Below are 21,494 nucleotides of genomic sequence, written 5' to 3'. Positions count from 1 at the left end.
CAAGCATAGGTGAAGACGATTCTGCAAATTTCAGTACACAAGTATTGGGAACAAATTTGTATTAGTTATAAAAGTTAAATTACTTTAATAATTATTTACTACTATTTATTATAGAAAGTGGTTTTGATAAGGTAGTGAAAAACAAATGAAGTATTACAATTCTAGCTGCTTATGGCGACAATTTATATGCAGGGTGGCTCAGCAGGTTCTCAACAAAAACTCCTCTCGTTTAAATGTACAGCTTATACTTCTACTGCCCTAATCTGACAAATTAGAGCTGTTTTTTGTCATTTTTAATTTTATTATTACTCGTTTTGCTTAAAGTAGCGAAGGACATTATAACACTAATGGGAGGTTAAAAGAAAATTAAGATGTAAGAGTCACTTTTGTGCAAAATTAAAAGAAAATTCAGATGAAAAAAAAATCTGTATGATAAAAATATGGTAGATTGCAATTGTTTAAATGATTAGAAGCGGACAAATTCTGATTATTGGACATTATACAAATTTGTTAATTAATAACGTGTTAACATTAAATTTCACTGCCCCTATCCCTTCCTTTATAAAGCTCCAACCGTCTCTTGAACATTAACCTATTTTTAATATCTAATGAAAACTATTTTCTGAGTTCTGTATTTGACTTGTATATAACATAAACCACTTTCTATCATGTCATGGAGAATAAAATACATATTATATGTAAATTAAAAATATATATAATATTTATCAATCCTTGGTTAGAATAACAATAAGGGAGTGAGAGGTTTTGGGTTAATGTTTATGGTAGAGAGAAGATCTTGGGCCTGGCCCGTTTTAAGTGTGATGGTATTTGATTTGAAGAGTGGTGGAACGAGGGAGGAAGAAGAGTAGTCATAGCATAGAGAGAAAAGAACTGAAGCCATGAATGCCCCAGATCGTTATGAGCGTTTCGTCGTTCCTGAAGGCACCAAAAAGTAACTAATTCCTCTCTCAATCCTTTTCTTCCACCTTTCATTTGCACTTTCTGATTCCCATTTTTTTTTTATACAACGTTGAAAATAGGGTCTCTTACGAGAGGGACACCAAGATCATCAATGCCGCGTCCTTCACCATCGAGCGAGAGGAACACACTATCGGCAACATCTTGCGCATGTAAATACCTTTCCCTTTACTCTTAATCTTTATTCAATTACCGCGAAACCCTAACTTTTCTTTGCTGCTGCTGTTGCTGTTGGCAATGAATTGATATTCAGGCAACTCCACAGAGACCCCAACGTGTTATTTGCTGGATACAAGCTTCCCCACCCTCTTCAGTACAAAATCATTGTCAGGGTGAGATAACGAATTTTTCTTGTCATCAATTAGCTTCAATTTTTTCTTTTCTCATGGAATAATTATTATTTTTTTATTTCTTACTTTTCGAAATTTCGCAAGCAAGATTTTAGTTGTAACCTATTTATCTGGTGTGGTTTAGGGGCAAAGAAAAAGAAGACGCAAATTCTAGTTTAGTTGGAAATTAGGATGCATTCTATTGTTGTCCTGTTGTTAGAATTTGGATGTAAATGAACTGAACTGGTGGTGTGAAAACCTAAGAAGAAGAGATATGACACTGGGTATGAATATGGTATGGTTCTGGTATGAATTGGAACATGGAGACATGAAATTTTTTTTAATAATAATTCACAGCATTTTGCTATGTTACAAAGCTTAAAACTAAAATGAAAATTTGAATTGCAGGAGAGAATTTATATTTTAAAATGAGCATGACTTACTCTACACTTGATAAATGTTAAAAATAAAAATTTATCTAAGTGTGTATGCAGTGTCAGACATACGACTTAACATGTTCGCTGTTTGGAAGTGTCTTTGCTTCATAGTTTTAAACCCATTTGGTTGCCTCCATCTGCCTCTATTTTAGTATTTTGATATGTAGGTATTATAGTTTCTTTCTTATTTTCCAGGAACTGGGGAGTACTTACCCATTTTTTATTGTTTTTTATGAGAAATAATAGTTATTTGAGCACTATTTGTTATGTTGTTTTTGTTGTAGATACATACTACAAGCCAGTCTTCGCCAATGCAGGCATATAATCAGTCTATTAATGATCTGGACAGGGAACTTGATCATTTGAAGAATGCGTTTGAGGTAAAAGCGTCTTTTTGTTTTCTTAGTGCAATATATCTAAATTCTATGACCTTTTTTTCTAGAGTCATTTTAGAAATATGTATGTCTAATTAAGGACATCAATGCCACACGTGGGATTCAGACATAGATTTTACTTAATCTGGGAATGCAAACTGAAATATGTATGTCTAATTAAGGACATCAATGCCACACGTGGGATTCAGACATAGATTTTGTTTAATCTGGGAATGCAAACCTGTTGAATGTCAGATAATTACTTACCAATGTCTCTTGATGGTTTTTATGAGGTGACCTAATAGCCACTTCAAACATCTTTAATATCATTCTAAACAGTGCATCTTAAAAATGATTATAGTATGTATGGACCCTGTTCAGTATTATCATTTGTTTTTTTGTTGGGCCGGTAATAACATGTTCAAAAATTTTACTGCAGGCAGAGATGTTGAAGTTTTCAAGGGACTATTGATTGGATGGTGTCACGTTACATGCCCTGGCAGATATTTTTGAAATAGTGAATCACTTCTGCCAAATGGAATTTAAATGGGATGTTTTGTGCATTTTGGGAGATTTGTTAAATATGGTTGTGTTGAAGAAATTTTAACATTTGTAAACAGTTACTTTATGATAGTTATGTCAACAATTGTTAGTAAATAGCTGTATGGATGATATATATAACGGACTCGGTGTGGAATTATTAACTGTGACAATTATATTCTGCCGAGGACTTTTCGTGGCTATTAATTAGTCATATTTGCGTAAAAATTATTTAGTTATCATTAATCATATATATTGTTTGGAGTATGCTTTAGTCATTTAGGTAAAATTATTAGTGAAGTTAATTAATTTGCTCATAATATGGTGTAATCTGGGTTGGTAATTGTAAGTGTTTTATTTAATAAATCTTAAAACAATCTATGTGATTAATATTGAATAAAGTAAAAGTTAGTAGATAATATTTAAGAAAAGGTAAAAGTCTTAGAATGTATCATTCAACCTCTGCAAGATAACAAAGTCCTTTCTATAAGATAAAATAAGTTAGAAATTCATAAGATAAGAATAAAAATGTTTGGAACTTTTAGCTAAGGGACTTGTTTCACAAACCAAATAGATAAAATGACCCCAATTCATGATTTAAAATGACATCAATTCATCAGACAAAATGCCTCAAAAAAAAAAAAAAAAACTCCCGCTGCACCATCGAGATGTTTGGCAATGCCTTGTGTGAAAAAAATGCTTGGTTGCTGCACCACATTGCCAACGGAATTTCCGCAGCTGCTTCCGAATTGTCCACCGAATGCATAGCAAAGTGACACCAAACTGCTTTTTTTTCACGGTGCCAAAACTACCCACCAGCTGCTCGATAAATTGCTTCACCGAACAACTTTGCATATGATGATTATGCCACTGCTTCAAGACAGTGCACCACCTAGATGCTTTCATTTTGCACCATGACCCGAATTTGAATTCTTACACTGTTTCATTCTCATTATTTCATCTTGCACCAGCACACCTTGACGAAATGCTCCTTGCCAAAAAAATTAAACCACTTCAAAATCTGCATCGTTTTCAATTGCATGCCATGAACACAAAATTCAATCACTCACCAATTATCGTAGGAGATCGCCGCTTTCCCTTAATTCACATAACGTGCCCAAATTGTGAATGAAGTTGTCCTGCACCGCAAACCAACCACCGAACAGCTGCTCCCAATTTACGCAAGAAACAATGCCAATTGCATGCTACCTCATGCTTAATTCACGCCAAGGATGCGCCGTCTTCACCGCTTGCATTATCGCATCGTTCACACCAACTCGTGCCATGCAGCACCGTAATCACGTTACAAAATTCACGGAATCTCAAGCAGTCAAGAAAAGAAACAAGATTTGACAACAAAATTAGCGACCAAAAACACACCAAGTTGTGACACAAATAGCGACGGAACTGAATTGTGAATTTTGATCTTGTTTTCGAGTTCGACGGAATGACTCGGAGATAGCTATGTCAGCAATTACTAGTAAGTATCTGTATGTTTTTTATAGCTTTCGGACTTGGTATGGAAGTACAATTACCTGAAGTTAGAATGATTTTTTGTTCTCTTCCCCCTCTTAGTCTTTTTAAGAATCATCTTTTTTAGAAGCAACTAGTTTTGTATGATTTATTCCACAAATCGAATAGTGTAGAGAGATATGTTTCTGTGGGGTGAACTCTCCATGTTTTAATTTTCCTTTCGACTTGTAGGATTGTGAGTACCAATGTATTCTGCGTGCCTTTGTAGACATGATTGCTGAATGCAATTTTTATTGATTACAACATTCTGAGTAAATCTATCAAATTGTACATTTATCTATTCAATTTTCACAGTGGTTCTAGCAATTCTCTGTTTCTCTGCTACAGTTTGTATCTATTCCTACACTACCTATCCATTTACATGTACTACATGATAGTGAAGTCCTCGTCAAGCCCAGCTAGTTCTCCTCTAAGTTTGTGTTGTTGAATTATCAACACAGACACTGACTTTGAAAAATCTGGTCCTGAAAGAACGTCCCCTATTGGTCCCAGTTCTGGACACTGTTGCCAATCATTCATACCCTTTGTCAATATGGAGTTTGCTCCACCTTCTCTTCCTACAATCACCAGTGAGTATTCCCCTTCAAAGGATCTAAGAGTAGAGAAGGTCTCTGATGCATTTGCAAGATGCTTCTCCAAATAAGAAATGCGACCTCCAACTATATGCTGTTCATAGAACTGTGCAAAACATTCATCATCCAATCCCATCTCCTGCTCCTGCTCTGGGAGGGTCACCCTATAAGCTGCAAGTCTTGAAGATTCTGCACTGGTATCTACCAGGAATCTTATCACTGTCACGTGCACTCCCTTATGCCATGCCACACGACCCACATAGCAAAGTGCTTCTCTATCATCTCTTCCGCCAATGAATATTGCTGCTACTTTAACCGATGGCTCAGTCCTTGATATTTTCCCAATTGACCCAAAACCTCTGTTCACCAGAATTCCCACCGAACAAGGAGAGTTCTTTAATAACTGTTCAACAAAAAATGTCTATCAGTGCAGAAACTACAAGCTCTCTGAGATAACATTGAAAAGCATTTATTTCCCTGACAATGAATGACATCACATTACCTTTCGGTTCACATATCTGAAGCCTGGATTTCCAGTATCGAATTTTCCGTCCTGACGCTGGTTCCTGTGGAATGGAAGTATAATGAGTGCAGCCATCAAGTTCTCTGCTAAAACGCAGATGTTCTGCGCCATGTTATTGATTGTTGACAGTGCCATCGCTCTTTTGAGAGTAATACCATCTCCATCAGTATCTATATAGGCCTGAAACATGTTCGTTATTTGTTCTCTCATCTCTATCACGGCCTTGTCTTTTATAGTATTACTCTGTACTCCTTCACCACTCTCCATTGTTGATGCTATATGTTCAGTTAACTCAATAATTTCTGCGACATATATTACTAATCCAGGGTCTGATATCCCTCTCGAGATCTCCATGAAGTTGATGGAAGCAGGAACACTATCAAGTCCGTGAAGGCATAGGAATATTCTTAACTCACTTGATGGCTTCAGCAATTGGAGGGCGTTGGTGTGAGTAGGTGCCCTTTTCCTCGCACGTCTGATGATCTGTGCCACAATCACAGGGGAATGCACCACTGCGAAAAATATTGCTGCCACCGACAGAAGGCCCGAGTCGGCACTATCGGTGCTGGGGTGACAGGTCAGCTGGTAATACAAGAGAATGGTAATCATGTCACGATGTGATTTTCATTGCTAAACATGCTTTGTGTTAAATTTAAATGGGTTAAATATTTTTTTTCTAAGTTTCACTCAAATTTGGAATTGATTTTTGGTATTAATTTAGTCCAGGAGATGGAGAGGAAGCAGCCTGGTTCGAGCACCAAAGACCTTCCAGCTGGGGTTCTCCGCTCCTGCTTCCATCTCCATCTCATTCCGAGGGGACCGGGTAGATCAAGACTAGGAGATAGGTAGCCCGGTTAACCAGACAACCTGGAGGGACTTCCTGCCATACAGGAAAGGAAAGACCTGGGGCCTGTACTCCGGAACTCCGCTTATATCGAAGGGGAGCAGCTTTTTATGCGACACTACTCTGGCGAAGAGTGAACCGCTTCCTACGCATTTCTGTCGGTCAAAAGACCAGATCCCATTACCTATTTCCACATCTCCGGTACCGGTCTAATTCACCTCGCAACGAAGGGCGCACTTATCTTAGAATAATGACAGGATTCCCTCGTATTTAGTACTTCTATGATATCGGTTAAACTACGCCCACTTCTGGCTCATCAACTAGGGCAGATCACTATATGGATTTAGTCTTTTTAACTAGATTTTGTTAAGTTTATGTAACGATTTAAGCGCATTTCATGATAGTATTTGAATTGTTAACATGGTTCAACTATTTTTGTTTAAATACTAATTCAATTATTATCATAAAACACATTTGAAACTTTAATTAAATTTTAAAAAAATTGATTAAATAGACTAAATTCACACATTTTTACAAAAATTAAATTGATCAAAATTTGAATGAAGGACTAATTTTAAATTTAGCTGGAACTTTAAGGGAAAAAAACATATTTAACCCGATTTAAATTCTCAGGTTGATAAAGATGGAAGTAATCGGTAATTAGGAAAATACTTGCCACTTTGATTGCCATGTAGATTTGAAAATGGCCCTTGGTGACGAGGAGCATTCCGATCAAAACAGATTCGCGCCAGTTAAAGCCAAGGATTGCCCCAGAAATGAGTGTGCCGATTACTTTACCGGAGACGACTATGAGAAGGGGAAGAAAAAACCTTAACCAAGTAAAAGGGTCTCCGGGTCTGAATTTGGTGACATCAGCTGCATTTCCCATCCACAAGAAGAAGATGGGGAAGAAGATGGTGGACAAGATGTAGTTGATTTTGCTGATAATCCATTTGGAAACTCTTCCATCACGGGGAAGACAAATCCCTGTCATAAACGCACTTAGAACCGGACTAAAGTCGTATAGAGTCGAGGGGGCACAAATCAAGGCCATGAAGGCAACCGACAATACCAGATGCGACCCTTTCATGGGTCTGCCTTCAGGGTTCTCATTGTTCACCCACGCCAAGAAAACCGGCGAAACCACCGCCGTGAACGACGTCTGCACCACCACCGCAATTATGGCTTTGACGTCGCTCTTCAGCGTCCTGTCACGGTGGTGGCCGATGCAGTATGAATCGGTCGGCATGAAAATGTAGCAGAGTGAGAAAACCAACAAGCAGATTAAATCGGAGTGCATTCCCGCTGCTATCACAAGCTTTCCGATGTCTGATTTTCCTATTTTCAGATTTGTTATGAGGCGCGTGAGAACCGGAGATGCTGAACTCGCCAGAAGAGCAGAGATGGAGATGGTGAATGCTATGCCGGTGTAGCGTGAGAAGAAATGGAGAAATGGGATCGTTGTGATGGAAATGGCGAAGGTGGAGAATATTGCGCAGTATGCAACGAGAGCATCTTTGTTGGGGCGTTTGAACAGCACGTAGGGATCCATCTCTATACCCAAAGCAAACATGTAACACATCATCCCAAAATCTATGATAAATCCAAAGGCTCTGTTGAATTCATCGAATAGTTTTCGTAAAAAAGGTATGTTCCCCAATACTAGTCCTACCTGCAATTCATCAGAAACAGCGAGAGAGTATCAGAAAGTTTTGATCTTTTCTGCAACGTTCTTGCATGTTGTTGATAAGCAGAAGAAGCTAGCTTACAACAATGTCAGAAGTAATGCGAGGTTGTGAATAGGGCTTTAGAAGGAAATGTAAACCGTTGCATGCAAGCACCATGGCCATATACACGATGAAATTTTTGGCTAACTGAAGAATGAGGTACCCTAGCTTTTCTGAACATTGGGTGAAGGCTATTGTCATGTCGATCCAAGCTTATATGTATGTATGTACGTTAACTATTATTATTATTATGTTATTATCTTTTTCCTTTTCTTTAGCTTCTTACCATTTCTTACCAGGTACATTCTCATCTTGGAGCACGCGATTTTTCCTTCTCGTTATTGTTTTTTGTTGATTATCATCAATTGTCGCCAATTCTTTGCCAATGTTTTTGGTTGAAGCGAGTGGTCGTGATTCATGGCTTGCTTTCAGGAGACAATGCAGGAACTCTCTCTCCAGTATCACACATATGTAGACACAACACGAGGATGCTAATAAACCGAAAATCATGGCTAAATCACAAATCTTCTACTAAATTTTCATCACTGCTTCTTTCTATATTTCTAAATGCCAAAACCTCTCCACTCCTATGATGTAATATATAGTGTTTACATAGATTCTGTTTTTTTTTTCTTCAAATTATTGATTAAACCTTTTAGATTTAGTCAAGATATTAACACTTCTTTTCAGAAATATTACTGATTTTAAGAAAAGTATATTAAAAAATATAGAAGAATCCTTTTATGCAATGGTTTATAATAGTTCAAATATTAAAGAGTTAAAACAATTATTATTTGATTTGATTAATGATATTAATTAAATTATTAGTAGACACAATTAGTTCTATAAGAACTCCACCTAATATATCAACATTCTTGCCGATTCACAACCTTTCATGAAATAAAAATATTTATTTTAGTTAAATTTTGATTTTAATAATCTTTTAATACCTGATATGCCATCCTTGAATATTATTTTACACATATTTGATTTGTTTTATTAATGCTAGGAAGGAATGTGCAAGCTTATGTCAACGATATCTATCAATGGTTAATGTTGAAGGCACACATCAGAGTCACTTGGAGGAGCTATTCTTGACTGTCAACAAGTATTAGTTGAAGCCTAATCCCGAAAAATATGTTTCAAGGTAAAAACTGGCAGGTTCCTAAATTTTTTTTGCTGACAAAAAAAGGGAATTATGGGAGAAGTGCGTGGTTATTATCAGTATGAGGAGTACAAATGGTGTCAAAGAAGTACAGAGATTAATCGGAAGAATGATCGCTAAACCTTAACCTAAATCCTAAATCGCTCTATCTAAGTTTCTGGCCACTGAATGGAGATTAGGGTTTTCCTTATTTCCAATCAATTTGGAAAAACGAGTGATTCCAGTGAAGCGAAGAATGTGAGAGAGCGTTCATACGACTCAGAATATTTACAGTTCGGTCACCGAGCATGCAATGAGTTTAGTATTAGAGCAGAATGTCGAGAATGAGCAAAGGTTAGTTTACTTCGTAAATAAAGTGTTGCATTCGGGTACCGAGTCGATATTTGAAACTGGAAAAAGCAACACTCATGGTGGTGATAACTTTCAGAGTCATGTGGTAATTCATCATGATAGACTTACTTTATATTTGATAACATTTTAAATTTAAAACATGTTGACCTCTATCGGAAAGTTTCCATCTCAAAGATCATAGGTGATTTATAAAAATTTTAGTTCGTTTACTTAGGAATAATTTAACAATTTAATATTTATTTTTAAAAATAAAATAAAAACTCTTATTTACCATACTTTTGAAGAAGGTTTTTTCCATCAAAGGAAAGATTTTCACACTCATTCTTCCTGCGATTTAAGTCTCCTTCCTCCAAACACAAGTATTTCAACGAGTCATTGTGGATAATTTGGGTAGAAACGAGGACTTTTCAGAATAAAAGTATGATCCAGATATTCCGTTCGATCAAGAGAATGGATAGAAAGAGCATATGGACGCATGAAGAATTGAAAAATAGATAGTTGTTTGGATCACAACTCCCATGAAGAAAAGAGGGAAACCAACAATAAAATAACTTTTGACATGGACATATAACGAAATACACAAACAAAATGATTGTTACCCGTACTGGAGGAAAAAGAAATATTTTGTAGATAATCATTTACGAATATACTCAAATTCCTTTCACTGTTTTCATCATAATAATAAACAATTTTAATATTAATGAACAATAATAAACAATAATAATAACAAATAAAATGAATTTTCCTTATTATTAATCTCTCTGCTCATTTTTACCTTTTCTTTTTTTTTCTTTCAATCCATCTATTTCTTTTCCTACCATGTGATGCATTATGACTATGAAAAATGAATGCAGCAGGATAACCAATAGGAAGCAGTGCGACAAAATGACGCGTACAAGTTGGAGAAATGAGAAATTAAATGATGGATGATTAAATAAACATGATGCTACATTATTCACCTGTTTGACGATCAATCAATACTTATATGACTAGAGTGATACAAAATATTTCTTTAAAAAGAAAAAGGAAACATCGATCTAAAACTGGAGCTTGGAGCGTCAACGGTACCAGAGGGGTGAGAGGAAAAAACCATCTGGAAGTTTAGGTCAAATAAACAGAAAAAACACTGTTCTTCATATTACAAATATCGATTGAAAAACAATCTGCTAAATTTTCTGATCATTTCCTGAAAACTATCTTCAGTAACAGCTTTTAATAACAGTCGATGTGAAAGCTGCAGACACAGCAAGAAATTGTAGAAGCACATAGAATCAAAACCCTGCACCTGAAATCTAGTGATGGCAGTAGTCTGTGTACATAGATGAGAGGATAAGCAATCACTGCTGCAAGACGCTAATCACACGAAAATTTTCCAAAATCAGTAAAATGAAATCTGTAACTTGTTTAACTTAGTCTCACGCTCTGCCTTGTCTTGATCATCCGCTTGAGTGAACCTAACCAGGACTGGCATTCATCCCACTCGGTAGTAGTGAGAAGAACCTGCAACACAAGTAAAACAGATAGAATGTAAATATGATGCAAGCTCTTAAAATAGGCAAATACAATAATTTACATTTGCAAATTGCAATCTATACCTGAATTTGTAAGGCTGTACCAAAATCACCATTGTCTAATGACTGACAAAGCTGAAGGAGCTTATCAGAAGCATTTTTGGAAATGTCTCCACTATTCAACTTGGCAAACAACCCACCAAGTCTCTTCGAGTTGTCTTCTATCTCCCGCTTCTTTGCTGGGTTTGCACGGGAACCTCCCAGGGCATCTGATGTCTCGTTGAAGAGTCTTGTCAATGTTGTGACAATAGGCATTTGATGCCCTGCCATAGTCAAACCAAGCAAATAGTGCAACAAAGATGAGATGTTTAGTTACCCAATTGTAAAATTAACACAGGAAAGTTCAGGTTTAATTTAGTCAATGTCAAATTCCTGGATACCACAAAACAATTACCAGGAACTTTTGAAGTATCAGCAGTCTGCAGAGTTGGAGGTGGGGCGGGTGGTGCAGCAGCTGGTTGCACAGGTTGCACTTGAGGGGGACTGGGTGGTTGTATTGATCCCACCCCAGGTCTTTGGACACCACCAGAACTGGGGACTGGCATGAATCCCATCGGATTTGGGGTAGGGGCCGCAACTTGTGACAGGTTGTGGCCATGAACCAAGCCCACTTGTGATGTAGCAGAGGGTGTAGGCTGGTAAGGTGGATTGGTGGTTGTCTGAAATAGACAAAGTATAGGCTTAATCCACAGGTAGCCTCAAGCACTTGATAATATCAAAATTCAAATTAAAAAGGTTAACTGACATTATACAACTGAGAACCCAATGTGGGCTGCTGATACTGCTCCACATTTCTAAGCACGGGAGGAGTTTGAGGATCGAAAGTTCTCAAAGGAGGTGGTGCAACAGCAGTATTTGAGAAATTCAGCTACAACAAATATTTAGATTTAAGAAAGCAACAAGGGAAAAAGTACAAATAACAAAAAATTTGAATTTTGGATGGAATATAACATTAAATCTTATATTAGAATTTGCTACTAAAACACGCTAAACCAAAATTCAAGATTATACAAGGGTGACTGAGTATGAATTTCCCTCATCGCACCATCTAATGGTAACAAAACTAAATAAGAATGTTCCAAACCCAAATATTATCGACCATGTGTCATAGCCAAAGTTTAAATTTAAAACATTCTTCTGGCATCTCAAGGAAATGGTTGCATTTCCACCACTTGAGTTTGAAATTACATTCCGAAGCAACTTTTCTACTATGTCTCCAAAATCAACCAATTGGAGTCAAAACTTACTCACACTAAGTGCATGTTCGGTTCAACTAATTTAAAAGTGATATGATGTCTATATGATGTCTCTAAAAGAGCTTTAAAGAAAGTAACTACTCCCCCCCAAAAAAACTACAGATTGTCCATATATTTGGATTCAAAATCAAGTTATCACTAAGCTTTATTCTATAAACATTACCCACAAACACTATAACAGCTCTTTTTTAAGAAGTTACATGATATGATAACATACCTGGGGAGTTTGTGCAACTTGAGTGGTCTGCGGTGGAACAAACAAATTAGGCTGCTGAGGTTGCTGGGGTGGAGTAGAAGTACCATAACCTCTTCCGTATCTAGGATCAAACGGCTGTTGATAGCTATCAGGATATTGAATTCCAGGAACACCATGCTGCACTTGAGTGGGTACTGATTCCTAGATGATGAAACACGTGGAATAATTTTAAATCATAGAAAGACAGTACTTATTGCATGAAAAAAATGCCAAAGAACAAAGTTAAATTATTACCTGATAATAATTTCTATTATAACTGGAATTATCGGCACCGTAATAGGACGCACCATGTGCTTGAGTATTTTCAAAAGCAGCGGTTTTGAACTCTTTCTCTGCAAGGAATTAACCATTTGAAAAGGAAGCAAAAGAAGTGAAGAAAAGACATGTATACAGAAAGCTTCAACATTGGACAAAAATAGAAACACAAGAAGCTGAATTTTGTACACAGATCTCTCCAATCAAGAATCCTTGATAGAAAAAAAAATAGTGTTCCGCCTTCGATTAACATTGATTTAACTGAAATGCAGCTCTATATATCAAATGTGATTTGACAGTGACTAGTTTTTAAAGTAGAATAATGATAGAAATAGCATTTACAGAAAAGGAACTATAGGTAAAACCATTCAGTTTATAAACAACTAAACACTCCAATATTCATTAAGAAAGTTCAAAGAGTGGCAGACGGATCAAGTCTTGCTAAAACAAGAATTTTTTTGTTTATCACGAACTCCTCTTTCAGTTGCTAGCAATATCCCCCCACCCTTTTTCTCCAAAAACACACACAGCAAATTTGGTTGGAAGTAAAAATCACATCATACTACATTAGCAATATACAACTATTTTATACCATGTTTATTCATAACATTATAATGATATCACTGTTCGAATAAAAAAAAATCGGCATGCAAAATGTCACTAGCTAACAATCAGCATCCCATTGTGTCCAATTAACTTTTTACCAGGTTCTGTAGAAAGTGCAATTCGATCTTTCAAAATCGTAAGTTCAGGCGATAGTTCTTCAGAACCCAAAAGTTTTAAATACTCCATTGCTGTAGTCAATAGCCCTTGACTAGCTAAAATTTCAGCATATTTCTCAACAAGCTTGCACAGAGAAGCACTAAACCGCTTCTGCCCAGTTGCCAAGGCGAGCACAATAGTCTTTTCCATTAAATCCTAACAACATATAATTTTGTCAATTTACAAGTTGTAATAATGCTAAGTGGGAACTTTGCAACCGTGAAAACAAAAGTATTGACTTTACCTGAAGAAGGTCAACATAAGATTTCCCCTCGTACTCATTAGATAGGCTCCTTGACCAAATTTCAACAGTTTTATCAATATTCCCAGCACATATATAACACAGGGTTGCAGCTAATGTATTGCCAGCCCCCATGAGCTTCGATGCAAGTGTGTCACAAAGCATGGTCCATTCATCTCTCTGAGCAAACTGTTAATATTTGATAACATGAATAATATGAGTGTAATACACAATAACTCAATCATGAAAATTAATGGCTATTATGGAGTTTTTCTAATTTGTACTATAAGAGAAATTTTGGTCATAACTTGATCCAGTAAAACATATACTGCAAGTAACAACAATACAAAGACATATAGTTAAAAGACAAAGCAAGAAAGGGAATTGGAGCAGGATTCCAAGATTCAGTAATTCTAGAGATGTCAAAATCTTAAAAAGAAATAATAAACTATTAAAGAAAACCAGGGTACATCAAGAAAGAAGAGCAAGTGAGTGCGAAATGCTGGAAAAATTTGCGATTTCCAATCAATAGAAAAGAGTGTTTGCTAGAACTCCTCACACTAAAATGATTTCAGCACTTCAAACTCCAACCAAAAAAATTGACTAGCAGCGAGGACCAATAAGACTTACACTACAAAGAAGAGCAAGGGTTTCTTTCCAGAATTTCAGGGGCCTAGTGTTCACTAAGCTCAATAGATCATTGCTGACCATTGCTGATACAATCTGAAAATGACAATAACCCACAAATACACAAGATTAGTAAAAACCAAAATATCAGGTCGGTATTTGATAGAAATTGTTAGATAATGACAGATTACAATGCCATCATTAGCTACCTTCAAGTATGGTGACCGGACCATTTTAAGGTACTGATCACGTGTACTTTCCCACAAGGAAGCATTCCCAACATGAGCAATAACTAATGCATCTGCCCATTTATTTGCAGAAATGCATTGCATAACTGCCCCCTTGTAGTCCCCAACAACTAAAGCATGCTGAACACTGTCATCAAATGAAGGGTCACTGCTTTCTTCCATTTCTGCATCATCTTGAATTTTCTCGGAACCGTTGGCATTTTCAGCAACAACAAAGGTACCAGCAGACGTAGATAAAGGGGTATCAGCTTTTGGACTGGGAAGATTGTTAAAGAAATCCTCTCCATTATCAGTCGAGAAATTAACCGATTCATTAGTAGCCACATGTCCAGCATTGTCAACAGTTGTGTCCTCCAGTCCAAGTGCATTTACTTCTTGGGAAAGATCATCATTAACTGTGTCTTTTGCTTCACTGGGTACATTGAAGCCAAGATGTGAGAGGAGTTTTGTCCGTGCAGTCCCATCATCTTCAAACATAACTTTTAAAAAGCCCCATGTTTCTCTTTCCTCCTCAGATCTATAACATCAAAAAATTATCAGCATTGTTCAAAAAGTAAAGAGTAAGGTTAGACATCAAAAATAAAGATCATTAGACAATATTGCTCTGAGTAAATGGAACTCACTCTGATTCCTGTGATTTTTTATCACATAAAACCCTCAACAAAGACCTTTCACCATTTTGTATGGCAGCTTCAAATTCAGAAGACCGACTCACTAGACCATTTTCAGTGACCAAATTATGCACGTAAACCTAGAAAATCGGTTGTAGAATGAATTCAGCTAAAAGTTTTAAGAATTTGATAAATAAATATGATTAAAGCACTAAAACCTTACCTCTGAAGCACCAGCAGAAGAACCTGTCGCAGATGCCCTAGGATGAAAAGACACAAGTTTGCCTCCAAAACCAAAAGACACGCCAGCAGGACGCTTGTACCATTTTGGTGCTCTCAGTGGTACTGCACAGAAAGGAAATATCCGCAAAAGATTCAAAAAAGCCTCGATACCAAGGGCACCAAAGGAAAATAAAGCCTAGCCTAAACCTCAACAACACAAAACGAACACAAAGATACACCCACAATATGCTTATCAAGAAAAGCAGCATAGACTTTTAAGTCATGTACAGTTGAATATGAAAATATATAATAGCTAGTTTGACTAATTTCATACAAGTAAAGAAATAAAGTATCACCTGCACCAAAATCATTTTCCGCAGCACCACTTTGACGGCAACCCTGCATACAATTACAAATATTACCATAAATAATATGGTCAATATACAGATCTACAGTAAGAGAATCTGGAATGCAAATTATTGCTACACCAAAAGGAAATTAAAAATAGGAAAAACAAATTTAAAATTGCTTGCATTTCTAAACGCTATTTCTTGAATAATTTGACTTAAAAAAGGAAAAATTAAATATAAGTCTAATTCTGTGAAAAACGTAATAAATAACCCAATTAAACCAAGTCTATATAGGCAAAACGGGTTTTGATAAAAGGTCCAATTCAATATCAAAAGTTGATTATAGGCAAATACCCACCCGCTTGAAGAGTGATTTTATGAAAATAAGATCATGGGGAAAAGATACAATGAAAAAAAAAAAAGGCATTTTCCACAATGCAGTCTATAATTGACAATCAGTGTAATTTCTATGAATTCAACAATAAAAAAATACTTATTTTATGAGTTACAACATGATTGATGAGATAAAAAAATACAGATACAATTTTACAACAGTAATTAATCTAGAAAAACAAGATGAATAATGAGGAACAATGTGATGGTTATATTATATCAAATTATGTAAAGAATGTATTTGTAGAGAGTAAAACATTAATTCATAAACCATATAAATATTTGTATATGTTGTAGGGTAAAATATTAATTCATCATACAATTTATACCACTACCTCTCCATATGATCTACTGTATTTATGACCAATATAAATATAGTGAATAAAATTTAGCCACAACTAATCTAGGATTTACTTATCCATGTCACTTTGTTGTATCAGTCCAAATGAATTTTTACAACTTTAAAGCAGACTTCCACATACTTGTCAAATAAAATCAAGTGAATACTCTCCAAAACAAAAACAAACCACCAAAATTACTTGTACCTTAATATTGTATATACCAATTTTTCCATCAAAGGAAGATGCTGATATTACTCCAGGTATCTTAGGATACCAATGCACATCAAAATTCCAGTTTGTCCCAGCTGGCAATTCGTAGGCTATCTGTACCCCCACCCCACCCAAACAGGAAAACCATCATCATTGAGCAAAAGTTCTATAAATGTAAAGGTCAAGTTCTGGAAATCATCAAACAGAATATGAGATGGGTAAAAAAAAAAACCAAACACCACCTCTCCAGAAATCATGTCCCAGCATATAGTTCGGCTATCTTTACCACAGGTAAGCAAATAAGAGCTATCATTGGGACACCACGACATTGCAATCACACCTAATATGGCAAATTCAGGCAACAAAACCAAATCAGATAGACTAAAAAACAGTGAGTATACTATAGCTTCACAATAAACGACAAGGACTATAAATCACAAATCACAACCTCACACTATCATCCATCTGCTCAAAAATTCAACAAGAATCATGGACAATCTTACAATACATTATACTTGGTTCAAAAGCAAGAGCCATAAAACACAGCTTTAATAAAGGAAGAGCACAACAGAGATGACAAATAAAAAGAAAATTATCACCAAATCATACAAGATGGCCTACCAGGGTGTAGCTCAATTGCTAAAATGAAAGAAAAACGGACTACCATCTAATTTTTGGAGGGATTTGATAAGTATAGACTTTATTATACCTTGATTTTTAAATAAATTTTCAGTTATGGCACATTTTGGCAACACTGGCTCTTTACTGAGCACTATATAATATAAGAAAATCAACCGTACAAAGAAAAATTGCCTTGATTTTTAAGTAAATTTGCCCAGTTCAGGCACATTTTAGCAACACTGGCTCTATACTGTGCACTATATATATATAAGAAAATCAACCATACAAATGTACATGAATGGATACCAGTCCAAGCATATTAGTGAAGTGCTTTTGCAGTGTTTCCAAACAAGGAATATAAAAGGCGTAATAGGAAGTAAGGTTACTTCCAAATAGACATCATATTCATATCTAGAATGTACCAGTATGACACTTCAAGGACACTCCTACTCACATCTTGAATTTTTCCACTTTGATTTCTGAGGATTTTCATTTTTACACAAATAAAAGTAGAAATACTGTATAATTGAATAAACAGTATTTTATTCACTCATGAAAGAAATATTAATTCCCTTTCAATTTAAGCTTGTGCTTTTTAAATAATACTAATACTGTTCCATATATTATACCATAACCAAGCCAAGACGTGTCCCAAAGTTTCTAGAAATTGACATTATGTCAAAGTTGTGTGCCCATATGGCATCCATGTCTCCAGCAATATCGAAGCTTCCTAGCACCATGTCACCCCCCCACCCCCTCCCCCCAAATCCCCCCTACTCTTTCTGTATAATTCACACAAATTTAGATAAATAAGAGAACATGAAGATCTATCCAAAAGTCAAATTATCTACCCAGGCCAGCTCCACAGCTAACAGTACTTGCTCACTTACTTCTCACATGCTTTGGTCTTTTAACTAAAAGATCAATGAGGGAGGGAATTAAGAAAAATAAAATTCATCGACATAGGAAAGGAGCATTGACAAAGACCACCACACGAATTATACATAAATTAACAGGTTCCATTACCTCTAGTGTGTCCCGCAAACTCCTTTATTGGTGAAATTATATTCCTCATATCCCAAAGCTGGATCAACATGCTCATATAATGTCAATGCATACAACCCTTGAAATAAAAAGACAAAAAAGTTGCAGTAACTATAATATACCCTCAAGGAAGGAGAGCCATCTTCATCTGATGCAACGACAAGTTGTGTGGCAACATCAGGATTCCACTGCAAAACAGAGCATCTCCTTCTAACCGAATCTGCAAAGCTGCCAGATTACAAATCATACATAAGGTTATTTTTTCTGGATATAGAATACCAAACTTCTTCCTAAACGAAAGGCAGAAGATGAGCAACCAGGTTACCTTATCACTGGCTTTTGCTTCTTCAGGTCCCAGACCACTAGAAAAATAAAACCAAAATATATATAATATTCCACCAAACATAAATTCAGAACAGAATAGAAAGAGTAGATTATATTCTTGAATTACCTGTGGTCCCATTATATGAAGTAGATGCTAATATGTGCTGGACTTTACTGTTCCAAGATAAGAATGAAATTTCTCCCTGGGAAGCAGAGCCAGTACTCTGCACCATTATCATATACACTAGATGTGTGAAATTTATTAAATTAAAAAGAGAAATATCTGAAGATTACAACCTATTAATTCATCAAAACAATGGCAAATGTAGGTAGCATGCACACTCTCAAGGGAAAAATCTCCCACCTTTAGTGGTGGAAAATGAGTAGGCTCAGAAGGATTGACCAAATCCCATATGCAAATTTCACCATCCTCAGCTCCGGATGCAAGAAGATTTGGTGCAATGACATTAAACTCAAGACCACGAACCTGAAACATAAAAATATTCAGTATAGGATTTTAAATTAAGTGAACAGTACACATGGTCAAGAACATTGAACAATTAAAACTTATCAGGTTGACTTATAAAAGAAAAGCAGAACTTACAGGTCCTTTATGTCTTACAAGGTGTCCAACAAGAGAACTTTGATTTGACTCCGAGCTGAGAAAAGATGCCAAAATAAATAAACTCGTTGGATGAACAGAGTAAAAATAGTAGATGAAACTAAAATTATAACTTGAATGAATTAAGCAATGAACCAAAATATCCAAAATTGCAATATGTTTTATCAGTGATGCACAGTTTGTTTGCTCCAAAAGAAATTATTGTCTCTCTATTTTCGTGACAACCACTCTGCAGTGTTAAAATTTGAAGAGAACTTCATTTTGAGCTGCCATCGGTTGGATCTAAGTGATTGCCAATCACTTGCATCAACAGACAAGGCATCCATCTATAATTGCTCAGCTTAAAAATTTTGAAAGGCAAAGATGACTTAAAATTGAGGGAAAGACGTTCGCATTGCTTTTACGTGAAAATATTTGAATAATTCTGCTCAAAGGATGTAAAATTCAGGAATCGTTCATCAAAATTAATATACTTTTAGGAAACCTTCATCTCGTATTCTTCCAAAATTTTCTTATACAGAGAAACCACAACATCCCACTCGCTAGGAAAGTAAAGGAACATAAACACAGAGCTCCACAATTCTAATACTTTCAAAATATAATGAGCAGCATTAAAATCACTAAGCTATCTATTAACAAAAGGGTTGCTCATCTCTTTCCTCCTGATGCATCTTTTCATTTGATGCTTTAGGAAGATACCTTACCTCCCTGCTTCTTCGCTATGATCTAATGTATGAAATCTTTATTCTTTCTTCAATAAGTAGAAGAAAAAAGGGGGTGCAAACAGTACTGAACAGCGATGTATGTATTCTTACACATAAATCACCATTTTAACTCAATAATCCTAAAGCAGCAAATGAAAATGGCCACTGTACTATACCAAAAAGTATAATTATAATAAAAATAATAGTAATAAGTATTATTATTATTATTCATAATGAGAAAACAGCAATTGGAAATTGAATGTTAATTTTAATTGCATCAAAATTATATCATCCGATAAAAAATTCCAGAGCTTCATCCCCTAATCACTGATGTTGAATTGTTGCACCAATTCATGCATTAAAAAAACTACTCAACCAGTGATAGGAGGCCATCTAACCCTAGAAACTCTAATCTCCATACCCAAATATCATGTCCAATATCAAAACAAAAGCAACACGTGAGAGAAAGGTCCAATTACCGGATCAGAGTGAGAGGATTCCAGATGTCAATGTTGCCATCCACCAACCCACCAGCGACGAGGCCAAGGGAGAATCCTTCGGAGCCAGAACCGTTCTTCCCCCACGTGAGACGGTTGAAGCGGTCGGAGCTCGGGCACTCGGCGACGACAGGCAGTTCCGAATCGTCGGACTGAAAATCGAGCTTGAATATCTCGAGATTTGCGGACGAGCTAAATGACAGATCAACGGCGCCAGCCATGGTCCCGGCAGCAAGGTACGGCGCGTCGGGCGCCAGCGCTACCGACGCCGATCGATTCACCCCTTTTATGCACGCCATTCGATCTCCGAAAACCTAATTGCAGCGAAAACACGGAATTGAAATCACGAATCAGAAATTTCAGAGTGCGGGTGGAGAGCGGAAATAGATCTAGGAATTGTGAATGTTTGGATCTGATCTATGGAATGCGAGAGTGAGAAGAACCACTCTCTCTCTCTCTCTCTTTCTCTCCCCGTTGTGCTTGTTCCTCCCTTTTTCTTCTCTCACCGTTTTTTCTACAATTTATTTTGCGTTGTCAAAACTCGTTGTTTCAAGTTTATAGATACACTCGCTGTGTGACACACTTTGGGCTTTGAAAGGGTGGTCTTGTCTCTAACGTACAACCGTTTAAGCCAGGTCTTGCAATGATGTAGTAGTACACGCCGCACTGGATTATTATTTCCTACAAGGCACCACACGAATCAGTGGCATCGCCAATTAGGGATTGACACGTGAGAAATTTGTGAGACAATTTATATGCATTTTAGCCACTGAGAAATTCTCTAATCCACTTTCATCTCATAATTACTTCTACACCCTTCCCATTTCCTCTAATCTTAATTAAATTAATCTTTTCTAAATTACAAAACTGATTTTATGTAAACCTAAAAACTATTTTTTTAAAATATTAACTAAAAAAATTATATCAAATATCCTTGACTCAAAGTTATGTAAGAACATAAATAAA

At 36.2% G+C, this 21,494-nt stretch overlaps 3 protein-coding genes and 1 long non-coding RNA gene across 7 annotated transcripts; 2 read left to right on the top strand and 2 right to left on the bottom strand.

Moving 5' to 3' along the window:
- Positions 1-746: 746 nt before the first annotated feature.
- Positions 747-2,861, top strand: NRPB11 (DNA-directed RNA polymerase, RBP11-like protein). Its single transcript, XM_028053576.2, has 5 exons — positions 747-952; positions 1,041-1,130; positions 1,232-1,310; positions 2,029-2,124; positions 2,558-2,861. Exons 1-5 carry the CDS (start codon positions 900-902, stop codon positions 2,588-2,590), a joined length of 351 nt encoding a protein of 116 aa, XP_027909377.1. The 5' UTR covers positions 747-899; the 3' UTR covers positions 2,591-2,861.
- A 260-nt stretch (positions 2,862-3,121) lies between these two features.
- Positions 3,122-8,058, bottom strand: CHX28 (cation/hydrogen exchanger 28). Its single transcript, XM_085669116.1, has 5 exons — positions 7,900-8,058; positions 6,807-7,802; positions 5,266-5,868; positions 3,729-5,166; positions 3,122-3,649 (listed from the first exon to the last, which is right to left on the bottom strand). Exons 1-4 carry the CDS (start codon positions 8,056-8,058, stop codon positions 4,558-4,560), a joined length of 2,367 nt encoding a protein of 788 aa, XP_085525242.1. The 3' UTR covers positions 3,122-3,649; positions 3,729-4,557.
- On the top strand, positions 4,002-9,511 carry LOC146881959 (uncharacterized). 4 transcript variants are annotated; one of them, XR_014986565.1, is made up of 5 exons: positions 4,002-4,138; positions 5,613-5,887; positions 6,008-7,777; positions 7,885-8,076; positions 8,157-9,511. It is a non-coding gene; the product is annotated as an uncharacterized LOC146881959 (long non-coding RNA). The 4 variants fall into 4 exon arrangements; XR_014986564.1 differs by having other exon boundaries at positions 5,613-7,777; XR_014986566.1 differs by having other exon boundaries at positions 5,613-7,777; positions 7,885-8,080.
- Positions 9,512-10,281: 770 nt separating this feature from the next.
- LOC114168160 (transducin family protein / WD-40 repeat family protein) lies at positions 10,282-21,087 on the bottom strand. The gene is made up of 22 exons (XM_028052895.2): positions 20,511-21,087; positions 19,310-19,364; positions 19,070-19,192; positions 18,833-18,929; positions 18,707-18,743; positions 18,504-18,609; positions 18,364-18,421; positions 16,959-17,056; positions 16,711-16,830; positions 15,779-15,821; positions 15,424-15,545; positions 15,213-15,340; positions 14,551-15,106; positions 14,345-14,437; positions 13,718-13,903; positions 13,416-13,629; positions 12,691-12,788; positions 12,418-12,597; positions 11,690-11,812; positions 11,339-11,603; positions 10,969-11,207; positions 10,282-10,873 (listed from the first exon to the last, which is right to left on the bottom strand). Exons 1-22 carry the CDS (start codon positions 20,825-20,827, stop codon positions 10,778-10,780), a joined length of 3,354 nt encoding a protein of 1,117 aa, XP_027908696.1. The 5' UTR covers positions 20,828-21,087; the 3' UTR covers positions 10,282-10,777.
- Positions 21,088-21,494: the final 407 nt, after the last annotated feature.

Source organism: Vigna unguiculata, chromosome 11 (assembly GCF_037176805.1).
Source record: "Vigna unguiculata cultivar grain cowpea cultivar isolate G323 ecotype 2 chromosome 11, ASM3717680v1, whole genome shotgun sequence".
NCBI lineage: Eukaryota > Viridiplantae > Streptophyta > Magnoliopsida > Fabales > Fabaceae > Vigna > Vigna unguiculata.
The sequence above is the reverse complement of the archived record's forward strand: the minus strand, read 5'-3'. Positions and strand labels throughout refer to the sequence as shown.

Coding starts and splice junctions, on each gene's coding strand:
- CHX28 (XM_085669116.1), bottom strand. CDS start 8,058: ATGACAATAGCCTTCACCCAATGTTCAGAAAAGCTAGGGTACCTCATT. Junction 7,803..7,899: donor GCATTACTTCTGACATTGTT/GTAAGCTAGCTT, acceptor GATGAATTGCAG/GTAGGACTAGTATTGGGGAA. Junction 5,869..6,806: donor TCTACATGGCAATCAAAGTG/GCAAGTATTTTC, acceptor TTGTATTACCAG/CTGACCTGTCACCCCAGCAC.
- NRPB11 (XM_028053576.2), top strand. CDS start 900: ATGAATGCCCCAGATCGTTATGAGCGTTTCGTCGTTCCTGAAGGCACC. Junction 953..1,040: donor GTTCCTGAAGGCACCAAAAA/GTAACTAATTCC, acceptor CGTTGAAAATAG/GGTCTCTTACGAGAGGGACA. Junction 1,311..2,028: donor AGTACAAAATCATTGTCAGG/GTGAGATAACGA, acceptor TTTTTGTTGTAG/ATACATACTACAAGCCAGTC.
- LOC114168160 (XM_028052895.2), bottom strand. CDS start 20,827: ATGGCGTGCATAAAAGGGGTGAATCGATCGGCGTCGGTAGCGCTGGCG. Junction 13,630..13,717: donor CTTATGTTGACCTTCTTCAG/GTAAAGTCAATA, acceptor ATATGTTGTTAG/GATTTAATGGAAAAGACTAT. Junction 11,208..11,338: donor TGATACTTCAAAAGTTCCTG/GTAATTGTTTTG, acceptor TGACTATGGCAG/GGCATCAAATGCCTATTGTC.